This window comes from Nanorana parkeri, unplaced genomic scaffold (genome assembly GCF_000935625.1).
Source record: "Nanorana parkeri isolate BGI_ZX_2015 unplaced genomic scaffold, ASM93562v1 scaffold26, whole genome shotgun sequence".
NCBI classification, from domain to species: domain Eukaryota; kingdom Metazoa; phylum Chordata; class Amphibia; order Anura; family Dicroglossidae; genus Nanorana; species Nanorana parkeri.
Genome location: NW_017306294.1, coordinates 2,288,989 through 2,301,385, shown reverse-complemented (window position 1 = coordinate 2,301,385; position 12,397 = coordinate 2,288,989). Strand labels below are relative to the sequence as shown.

The window sequence follows — 12,397 nt, the reverse complement described above, 5'->3', positions numbered from 1 at the left end:
TTTTTTTTTACTTTTTTTTTTTTTTTCCTTTTTAATTTCTTTTTTTCCCCTTTTTTTTCACTTAACTTTATCACACCGGGGTTAACAAGTTCCTGTGTGATAGCATGCGGAGGTGACAGGTTCTCTTTATGAGCCTGCCCTCCAGTACAGACTGTGGACTCTGGACTTAGAACGCACTAGACTCTGGACTTAGAATGCAATTGACTCTGAACATAGGAACGCAATTGACTCTTGACATAGGAACGCACTGAACTCGGCACTTAGGAACGCACTAGACTCAGGACTCAGGCCTGGTGCAGGCCTACCCGATCCGGGAACGAGCGTCCTGGGATCGCGTGGTCCTGCACAATGCAGGCCACGATTGCCGTGCGGCCCCATTGATTTCAATGGCTTGAGATCCATGCGGCAATCGCAGAAAAAAGGTACACGACGCGCGGCTGTTTTAGCCGCGATCATATTTGGAAGCACGGGTGGGATCGCAGTGGGAAACCGTGCAATCCGCCCAGCGCAACTGGGATGTAATTAGAAAATAATGGCACCCATAGCACGATCGGTGCACACCTAGGCGACTCCTGACCGCGCGGAATTGTGCACGATTGCCGTGCGGTGATGGGTCGTCTAGGTGTGCACAGGCCCTTAGAAACGCACTAGACTCGGGACATAGGAAAGCCCTAGAATCTGGACTTTGCAACACAGTGGACTTTGGACTAAAAACAGAAGTATACTCACTACTCACAGAGAATACAAAACCCTCAAGCCCCTGCTACCTGATTGTCTGCTCTGTTTCTATGCATCCTTCTGATCCTGGTAGGACACCCTGCCCCATGCAGACCCCGCACTGAGGCTTGTACAAATCGTCCAGGGCCGGGCAGGCATATGTATGTCTGAAGGGATGCCGGGGATGTCCTGTTTGATAAAACATTGGTGTCAGTGAAATTCAGCTCTCTTCCAGCCATCATCGATGTTTTATGAAATAGACATCCCCGGCATCCCTTTAGACAGCCATGCCCGTCTGTGGATGTTCTTCAGACGGGCGCATTCGGCAGCACGTGCCCCTCTCGCTACACCACTGCCAGGACCCTCTGGGGGGGTTTGAACCCCCCTATCCCCCCTTATCTTCACCCCTGCTTCTGGAGGGTGGATACTTTTTTTCCCCATGGTTCCTGCATGTGTTGTAAAGTAGTCACCACTAGGGTTGCCACCTGTCCAGGATTTACCCGGACAGTCCGGGTTTTGAATGTTGTGTTCGGGTTTCATGGCAGCAGGAAACACGAACACAAGATGTCAGGCAGACAGGGGCAAGCAAAATTAACATAGGGGCTACTGGCCCCCCACTGAAAATAGTCTCTACTGTGATCTTTACATATGAATGGGAGGCGCTATTTACATATGAATAAGCCATGACTCATTCTCCCCCAAAAATGTCCCCTCGTCGCTAGAGTGTTCGGGTTTTGCTGGAAGAAAAGGTGGCAACCCTAGTCACCACTCCAAGCTCACTCCCATGATGGACTACAATCTCAATTAGTAAACTAAACATGAAATTGTAGTCCATCACGAGAGCAAGCTTGGAACAGTGGTGTACAACATACTCAGGGACCATGGGGAACAAATGTAGCCACCCTCCAGAAGGAAGGACAGTATCAGCATGAATTCAGAGATGATTAAGATACAGGGGAGTCAGCTGACTTATAGAATTGTATTGTGAAAAGGAGCAGTGAAGCACAACCATAGCGTAGCACTGCAAAGCAGGAAGGAAAAATACAGCTGTCTCATGTACTATATATTACAAACTATATATAGTTTTTAAAACACACAGTAACACACAGGGAAAAGAATGGAACATTAACACATCCTTTTCTATACATTGCTAAATAAAAAATTGAAAAGGCTATTCATTTCCATTTAGCATCATTCCACTAATAAGCCAATGTCAACATCCTGCTGAAAGCTCAGTCCCTCTCCAGTGAATTGCTTGTAAGTGCTGCCAAGCTGTACTTACAAGTAATGGTATAGAAGAAAAGCCAACACTTGGCAATTTGGCAATTTACTGATTTACCCCTGGCCCTCCAAGGGCATATTAGAAACCCCAGGAGACAGGGTGGGCTAGCATTTCACTGCAGGGTCTGGTCCTCAGCAATTTCAGCACAATGTGAACTGATAGACACCAGTCACTTTTAGCAAACATGATGTTTGGTCAGGGGAGGCAGGTGAGGCCTCTGCCTCACTTAGTATTATGGAGGAAAAAGCTGTCAGCTTCAAATCTGAAGCTGACAGCTTTTTCTCCATTCAGACTGGCTTGCAACAGGTTACACAGCAGTGAAAGCCTCCCTGCTGTGTAACCTGTCATGAACGGAGCGCTGCCTGTTAGTTACAGGCGGGGCTGCATCCAGCTTTTGACAGCTAAGTGAGGCAAGAGCTGCAACAGCCTCTACTCTGTGTTAGAGGCTTGAGCTCTGTGGATGGCAAAGTGCCACTGGTCTAAGCTGTCCAATCAAAAAAAGAAGAAAAAACCACTGAGGACATCAATCTCAATGCCTCACCAGTGATGAGCAAGTGAGGGACAGGGAGGCTCCTCCCTGTCTCCTCCCTTCCTCCTCCCTCCATCCTCCACACATACCTTGGTGACCGGGTTAGGGGTAGGGCTTCAGGCTGAGAAATGCCTCACCCGGCACGGAAGGTACCGCACGCCACTGACTCCCACCACTATTGGGAGAGGGGACTAAAAGAACAGGACATACATGAACTTGGCAGACCCAAAAAGAGGAAGATAAAAGGTTTTTACAGCCTTTACAGATAGAGAACCTAGAGGCCGATCCGGCATTCTGTATAATCAGCTCCTGGCTATATGATTGGGGAGGAATCACCCCACTTCAGACAAGCACTAAACTTTTGCCTAGCTTCTCAGGTATCTCAATTAGGCTGAAGCACCTCCATGTTATTCCAATCCCCTGGCTCAACACTCTAGGCCTCAAATCCAGGTCTTGGTCCAATCACATTGCAGCAGACCTAGGAGGATCAGGTTTACAACTGCATCCCTGTTGTAGGCAGGAGGCTCAGTGGAAGACTCACTTTCCATGGCTACTCCTGAACATTTATATCCTCTCCCAACTTGCACCACTTGCAATAAACCTCCTAGTGGTTGACTGACGGGACATAAATATTTCTAACTATGATTAGTGCGGTCTCCCACTCTATTGCCAATGACACTGCCCAGCAGCAGGCAGAAGCAAGCAGTCACCAGAGCTTAGGAGAGACTCACAAAAGCTGAACTTACATTCAGAATCTGACTGACTACAGCCTGACAATGTTTACATTTAAATACCCATCCCTGTCTAGGACTGGGTGACCACATTAAAAAATGCACCATTATACTTAAGAATCAATGCCATTATATTCTACATAGATGTTAGAGCAATTCAGTTGACATATATGCATGGACTGACTTTATGGATGAAGTGTAGTATGTTTTCTGGGGATTTGCATACAAGGTAAAGCGTGTGCAAACCCGAAACAGAAATATAATATATTGCAGCATACAAGTCCTTAGATGTGGTGGTTTGTTTTCTTGTTTTTTTCTGCAAGTACAGAAACATACCTGTTGATCCTGCAAAGATTCAATGCTCTGTGGTCCCAACACACTTCCTGTCCTCCAGAGATACAGTGAGTGAGCATTGTCACCCAAGGACAGGGAATGTGTTACTGTTATCACCAGGTGAGAAAAGCCTGAATTTTTTTAAGGTATACATACCCTTCATCAAAATGATCTGATAAAAACTGTTCAGTTCATACCTGTACAACCCACCCACCCTAAAGTCTATGGACAGTTAAAGTCAGTCATTTCTAAGTTCATAAAGTTCATGTCTGGTTGTGAACAGTAATATTATGTGCAGGGTATGTAAAGACAGATAGGTTTACCAGCAATGTAAGATTTATGACTGTCTCCATTACCCTTTCCAAGTAATACAAGTCTCCATAGCAATGCACAATATTGTGACAGTAAACAACAGCTGGATAAAGTACGATATTTTTCCTTACAAAGTTCCTCTCACAAGATAAAGCATTGTTGGAAAATGTTGTTTGTCATCACCCAAACAAAAGATATGATGTTCCAAGTTTATAGCAAATATAATTATACAGTTAACACATTTAGCAGCATTCCTAAACTAGGCATTGTAGAGAATAAGATTAGAGAATACAATTTGGGCAACTTTTGATCTATGCATGACTTTTGATTTTGGAAGAAAAATAAAGCGCAGTCATGTTTTAGATGTATAGCAGGAAATGGAGCTGGTCTGCAGTAATGTCCTTCTTTTGTGTTTGGTGGACAGCAAACTAACCCTTATGTATAATACAGTACATTCCAATATTCATCCAAAGCTATCATTTGATACCCCCTTACCTGTTGAAATGATTTGTCACCTTGGTGGTGTGGTGTGATATTAAACATAGAAAAAGAAACCCAGTATATGTACATTTTTAAAATGCCAGAGCTTTGCTTTAAGTCTTGTCATATATGTGTACTTGTTTAAACTTTTTCCGTATTAAAGAGCAATGTTAAACCCCTTCATGACCGAACTTGCTTTTAGTTTCTGTTCGTAAATGATCGAAGCACTTTTGAAATTTTTGCTGTGTGATTCTTCCACGTCAGTAATATACTTTCTTACAAAGTGCACCCTCACATATTATATATTGTTTTTTTAGAGGACAGATAGGGCTATATATGTATATCACATATGTGTACCTAAAGCCTCACTTAGAGCAAATAAAATATTTAAAAAAGAAAAAAAACGTAAAGAAAACACTTTTTTCCCCAGTTTTGATTTGTAATATTTTTTACAAAAACAGCAGAGCTAAAAAAAAATGCAATAAATACATTCATTTATTTGTCCTTTATTTGGAAAAACCTCACATCCCTAGGATTTTAGAAATGTTTCTGAACTACTCGGCCTAAAACTAAAATCTAACATTTTAATCTTTTTTCTCTAAAAGCTATAGCTAACAGTGGTCACTTGGCATACAATGTCACTAAGTGTTACACCTGTGTCACCTGTGTGATTGACCGTCTATGAGCTAAAGTCTATGAGCAGCTTACATACAGACTGAAGCAGCTCCCAGGGCCCATTCACACCACATCCAGATTACCACCAGACCGTTTCCGGACCCAAAATGCATCCCAATGTATCGCTATGCTATGTCTGGCCTCTGTTCCCACTAGCGCAGTACGTTCCAGACCAGACCAGAAACATACTGCTTGTCCTATTGTGTCTGGTCTAGAATGCACTGGAACGCATCAAAACCCCATCAAAAACGCATGGAACGCACTGGAATGCACCTGTAAGACCATTTTAAGCTTATTAAAAAAAAAATGCCAATCGTGGCAAAAACGCAGTGCACTATATTCCAGATATGGTCTGGAAAATGGTGTGAACCCAGCCCTGGGGCTAGTTCACTCCAAGCGCAGAGCAGAGCAGTTACAGAATGCATCAAAACTGCGTCCAATGTATTCCAATGGTATTTTGGGCTCTAGTTCACACCAGAGCGTTCAGTTCCAGTGCATGTAGAAAAACTGCACCATGCCCTATTTTTTCTGCTCTGGAATGCACCAAAACGCATCAAAAACACATGCAAATGCACTGGAACGCACTGAAAGCCCATTTTAGGCTAAAAAACCAAACAGTTAATCTACAGTTCTAGACCAAAACCAAAATAGTTTAGGTAAATTTATTTACAAATAAATAGTATTGGTATATTTGTAAGAAGTGTTCAATTGTGTTTTGAAACATTTGTGTTTTTCAGGATAATAACGGTAAGCGCACAGAAGATGGACATGCAGCAGAGAAAATAACCAAGCATGTATGCAAAGCTTTAAATCCAGAATACCAGAAAGACAAATATAGATGCATTATCCAGCTGGCCAGGATTAACAATAAAGAGTTGGCCATTACTGAAGCTTTCATTGAAAGTAAGTTGATAAAGAAAAATCATATTATAGCATGTTTCAATATTCCATATGTAAATAAGTACAGGTAAAATATACAATATAAGGGTCAATTAAAGTAAAAAGTGTGCAGCATTAACATTACTTTGCGTTATTTGCTAGTTTTATGATCAAAAATGGTGTTTCCAATTCTTAAAGATTTTATCCAATGAACCAGCGGAATTCATGGCATGGATTTAGATTATGGATTATTAGCATGTTTTACTGCAAAGGTCAATTCACAAAGAATATTGACAGTTTAGCGCCGTTTACAATATGGCTTGCTTCTGACTGCAATTCCTTCTGATGTTCTATTTGTTGTTCTATGATTCTGTGATCTATTTGTGGTGAACAGCAGAGAATGGAGTTATTGTTTTCACATGGGAATTAAAAAATATAAGAAAAATAAAGGTTTGTAGTAGTTCAATAACTACTTGCAAAAAAAGTTTTTTGCTCTTGTTTAATATTTTTTATATAGTTGCAAAGTTGTTGAGGTTGAATAAAGACACAGGTCCATTGATTTCAACCTATGTGGAGCGTGTGCGTGTGTGTGTTACTAAGATTACCTGTACCCTTAAATATTGTGCTCTCTGAGGAAAGTATCTAAAAGGTTCTTTAATGAATCTACACTTTTAGCTGAAACCAATGTTTGTGGAAGGGAGTCTCTCTCTACTGAACACCCTCAACAAGCTACTATCTTATTTATACGTGAATTGCTAGACCCCCAGCTATATAGACTGCATGTAGAAGGAGCATGCAGTCTATATAGCTATATAGCTGGGGGGTCTAGCAATTCACGTATTACAAAGAACAATGCTGCTTCCTATTGAATTAATAAAGGGTCTCCTGGACCTTCCACCAAACACCAAAACAAGATAAATTCACCAAGAGTCAATCTGTGTTGAGTTGGTGCTGGTATATGAGGCCTTGAGCATGAAGCCTTACTAATAATATCCTGTAAAAGGGTTAAATGATCTACATAACAATTCCAATTCAAATGCTGACAGTTAAAGCCACAACGTATCTATGCATTGCAGTTAGATCAAATTCTGTTTTTTCCTTCTTAAGATCATCTGGAATCTAAGGAATTATACACACAACTGAAAAGAAGTGGGGTACAGTATTTTTTTCTATAAAATTCAATTTGTATAAATATCGTGCATGATTTTTTTCTTTGTTTACCACTAAGAGAGATTGCATTTACACTTTATTCTTTTTTATTTAAAGACCAACAAACAATATAAAAACCAAGACATATTAACATATATTAACATATTTCGGAGAGCTTTCCATTCATGAAATGTGAAATATTTACCTATATGCACATGTGCTCCAATGCAATACGTATTCTTAAAAACCTCTCACTTTCAGATTGGGAGAATCCCCTAGACCGGCTGCTATTGAAACCTAATCCAATTAAGGGTGAAATAGCTAGTGTTTATGGGTGCTACAGATTAGATCTGGATTATGCAAAATGCACTAGTCTCTCAAAGTGGGCAAATTGTTTTCCAAATATATCTACTATCAAGATATATTAAAATATAATGGCTGCATCCACTTATAGAGAAATGGTATTGAGAGTGTACCATGGAGCCTATATCTCTCCACATAGGTCTTATCTTATGGTACTTAGCTTTTCCTCTTGATGTCTGAAGTGTGGGCAGGAATCAACAGATTTATATCATGCTTTTTGGAGCTGCCTTTTGGAATGATATTGCCCAGTAAACTCGGCAAAATCTGGTTCATTATTTACCTTTGTCTGCAGCTTGCGCGATCTTTGGAATCCTAGATCTGCATGGAGTGAGAATCACTCCTGGATGTAGGAAGCTATTGTCTATTATATATATATATTCGGTGGGAAATAAAAATATCCTGCATCAATGGCACACATGGCTCCTAAATGTCTCTTATTAGGAGGGACTGTCCCTCTCTTGGATCAGAATCTCTCTGTCCAAATGCCTTTCTTAGTTGCCCTTTCTTTTGATCTGACTTATTATTACATAGGATTTATATAGCGCCAACAGTTTGCGCAGCGCTTTACAATATAAGGAAGACATTACAGTCACAATACAATTCAAGACAAGATGGTAAGGAGGGCCCTGCCCGTGAGGGATACACAGTATATAATAATGCACTATTTAGCTCACAGAAATTCTATACATCACTAAACATTTCTTCCAACCTCTACATGATTTCATTTATTATTTTGATAAGCCAGTATAAAGAAAAGTAGTGGTGAACAATATCACTTTTGGGCATATGTTTTTTTTTGCATAATCATTCTCTATGGTCTGTATAACTGTGTTCCATGCGACAGCCAAATGGTGGGAGGTGGGTGTAATGGGGGTTTGCTCATAAACTTGGACAACCTCTCTTCAATCTGACTATAGTTAAAAAAAGAATGTTTCAGAAGTAGGCAAGTAGAACTAGGGGTGAGGGTTGCACTGAACATATATTTCTGTCTTTGGGTTTTCAGGAAGGAAAGTGCTGTATTTGGCTTATAACCTCCCGCTATACTTACAGTAAATTTCCATGCCATAGCTTTAAAAACATGTTTCTTAAGCCAGATATGTGTGTTACTTGAAACCATTATAATCTTTTTATAACACAATCTCCAATGTCAATGCAATATATAGTATTTCTATTTCCATATTTATAGGAATATATGGTCCCTCACATTATTTTTGTTCACTGTAAAGTACACATTTAGAACAATGATTCTGAGTGGCAAAGGTCTGAGCTGTGTTACATGGGTGGCCCTGGAAGACTATATTAGATTTCTTCATTGTAAGTAACAACTCGTCTGTTTAGTGTATTATCATTTTAGGTGTAATCATTTCTCTTTCCATTCCAGGCTGATTTATCTTTGTTTAAATATCATGGTGCAGACCCAGAGGATGAAGATGTGGTGAGCATTCCCCTTATAAGTGCCATTGTCAGTTTGGCTGTGCTTTTGTTGATCATTGCAGCTGCTTATGGATGTTGGCACCAGAGAAAGGCTCGAAAGAGAGAACAGGTAAACCTCACTTCATTATCACTTCAGTATTCACACACACCTGTTAAAAGGAAACTATAGTGGATTTGGGTCAATTTAATTTTAATTTTTTTAAGTTTATAAATTGTTTTACACTGTTTTTTTTAATACAAAATCAATGTTTTCAAATCAAATATTTAACACAATAAACACTAACACATACACAGCGCTCAAATATCCAATCACCCTCACCCAATATAAAAGTACTAATACATGTTCAATTGTACCCAAATATACATAAATATCAACTGTGCACAGAGTGCATCTTGATAATAATATTCATATCCTCATGTCAAATATAACAAAAAGTAATTATAAAGTCCATATAAAGTGCTCATGTGAACTTCAGTGTATAATCCCCCACAGTCAGTGATTTAAACAATATGAATATACATAGGTAGTTTGAATAGTGCAATAAGACAAAGTTATGGCCTGCAGTGTCTTATTATTTGTACTATGTTGCATAAAAGACAAGAGAAACGGGACTTGCAGATGGTGACTGCATCCATACATTTAGGGATTATCATCCAGGTGGACGTAGAAGGGAAACAAAGAAAAGGCCCCAGAAAGAGACTGTAAAACTTAAGGAAGAGTTTATTAAAAAAAAAGTAACAAAGAAAAATAGAAAGAGAAATGGCCAAAAATAGGAAGGGTTGAAGAAAAGAAAAAAGATGGGTTTCAATGTTCAGTTCTCCGAAATTAGTATAGGTGTGTTGAATTGGGGAGTTCTATGTGAACCTGGCCCTGTCCACATAGAGGCAGTCAAAGGCACGTTGCAGGTCCAGGGACAACATGAAGCCTGGTATGTGTCTAGAAGTTAAAACATTAATAAGATGGATAATTTTCTGCATATCCCAGCAGGAGGATAAACTCAACCTGGTCATGATGAACTATGGAGGGTAAAAAAGTATTTATTCTTTTGCTAAGATTTTAGTTACTATTTTACTATCTACATTAAGTAGAGATATTGGTCTTAACCATCCTTATCTGGCTTCAAAACCATTGTGCTATAAGTAAATAGAGAAGGCGGGTAAAGGTCATCATTAGGGCTGCACCCAACTAATTGATTATTCGATAATAATAGATAATGAAAATAGTTGTCAACAATTCTCATTATCAGTTAGTTGGTTGGATTCCCTAGCTCTCTTCTTTTTTTTAATTAAGGATGGTATTTTTTTAATCCGATTGATCGAAAAAATAATCGCCTAATAATCGATTATGAACATAATCGTTAATTGCAGCCCTAGTCGTGATGATCTTTTAGAGAGTTGAACATCCATGTGTGCTGATAAAATAGGTGCCATGTTTTGCAGTATCCACTAAGATACTGGAATGAAAGTGACATTAAAGTCAAAAAAATGTTTCCCTCTCCCCAATGTAATGTTAGCACTTACCTTAAATTATGTCTCCTAATCCGATCTTCTTCTTCTTTCCTGATGTTTTCATCTGTCCCTTCAGCGGTGCGGCGGCTCTCCGATGCAGCGCTGACTCCTCTCTGCTTGCAGGCACTTCTGATCCAGCAGTGTCTGCATGCGGGTGCACGCGTCCATAGACTTACCTTGCGTCTCTGCTCGTCTCCCGGCCGAAAATCCGAACTGCGCATGCGCCCACCCCAAGATGCTTTGCGGCCGCCCGAGCAGTTTCGGATTCTCGAACGTGAGCGCGCTGCAAAGACGGGGTAAGTTTAAACTGCCGTTTTTGTTTTTTTAAACTTTTTGCATATATCTACTGCTTGATAGCCGTAGATATATGCAAAAAAATTGAGGTTTTAGAAACCCTTTAAGCTTATCGAGTGCCTCCATGACAGTTTGAAGTTCTGGAGAAGGGGATCTGCAATATGGGATTGAAAAGCAGGGGACTTGGCATATAGCACTGTTAGATTAGCTTGGAAAAGTTGAAGGACATTGGCGAGCAAATTCCTTTTTCGCTTTCAATACCCAATCTCGGGCAGATAAAATAAGTAAACAGGAATAAGTATTTACACAATTTAGTGCATGAATATTTTCAACTCTTTTGGTAAATTAGCACAAAAATATGTTCTCTTGACATAAATTGATCATTCTAGAGCAAGAATGTGTTGGATCACAGAATAACATTTTATTTTTACATTTTCTAGCGACTCACTGAAGAGCTCCAGACCATGGAAAATGGTTACCATGATAACCCAACCCTGGAAGTCATGGAGACCTCTCCAGAGATGCAAGAAAAAAAGGGTGGGCCTAATGGAGAACTTGGGGACAGTTGGATTGTTCCGCTTGACAACCTAACAAGAGAAGACCTAGAAGAAGAAGAGGACACACATTTATAAAGAAAATAAAAGCAATTAGACTCAATGGGAAACCCAGCATAAAGTGCATTATATGGATGGTCATAAAACTAAGATGGACTGCAGCCAACATATATAATGGAGTGCCAGACCTATCAAGAAAAGGCAGTTACTACCTCCAGCAACATCCCATACACAAACATATGACCAAAGGTATCTTAAGAAGTGACCACAGGAAATAAGGTATAAAGGATATATAGTACAAATGTAACTGCTTGGAAGTGTTTGGCCTTCAAACAATGAACTCATTATGATTACTGACAGCAGAATTATAAAGTAATTCTGAAACATTTGCTATATAAATACAAACAATTTTATTGTGCCCAACATACTTGGCATTAGAGAACCAAACATTTCACAGTTATCAGACCTTGTAATCAGAAAAGGGACAAGGTCCTCTCTATCTATCCAAGTTAAATGGAACCATCGCATCAAATGCTAGCCGATAGCAAATACAGCAACAACACTGCGTAATGCATTTTTTGCTATTACCTATGACAAAGTAATTGTGTTACTGACTACTGTGCATATTACATTGTTTCCCTGAGCAAATACAGAGTTTTAATAGGCTTATTAACTGAAACCAAACTTTTGAAAATGTTCATACTGGGATACTCTGTACTACAGGGAAATGTACCTGTGTTGTATATACATTATGTCTGTATATGTATAGGGAGAGAGCAAAAATTTCATACTTGCTCAAAAGTGTATAAACACTTACAATCAGTGGCAATAAAACTATCAGCGTAATGCCATTTTATAGAAAAGTATTAACTCAGAAAGTTGCAGGGATCATCAGATAACAAAAAAAGCATTTTTAACTTTTCACTGCATAATAGGTCAATAACTTATCTAAAATGTATCTAATGTATATACTTTGTCTTCACTGGTCATGAATATCCTTTAACCAATCACTAAACAATTTAAATGGCCTGTTTTATCACTTCCTCTTAAGTTATACAGTATTAGATGTAATAATCCGTTCATTTATAAAGATAATAGGGCAAAACGGCCATTTGCTCTGGGTCCATTCATGATAGTTCTAAAGCAGGGATTCGGA

General features: G+C 39.4%; 1 protein-coding gene across 1 annotated transcript in view; it reads left to right on the top strand.

The window, feature by feature from the left end:
• The window catches only part of PODXL (podocalyxin like), a 20,793-nt gene extending 9,223 nt beyond the window's left edge, over positions 1-11,570 (top strand). The window contains exons 3-6 of the mRNA XM_018565780.1: positions 5,797-5,962; positions 7,046-7,092; positions 8,832-8,993; positions 11,128-11,570. Coding sequence (XP_018421282.1) covers positions 5,797-5,962; positions 7,046-7,092; positions 8,832-8,993; positions 11,128-11,319 — 567 coding nt within the window. The 3' untranslated portion in view covers positions 11,320-11,570. The remainder of the gene's footprint in view (positions 1-5,796; positions 5,963-7,045; positions 7,093-8,831; positions 8,994-11,127) is intronic.
• Positions 11,571-12,397: the final 827 nt, after the last annotated feature.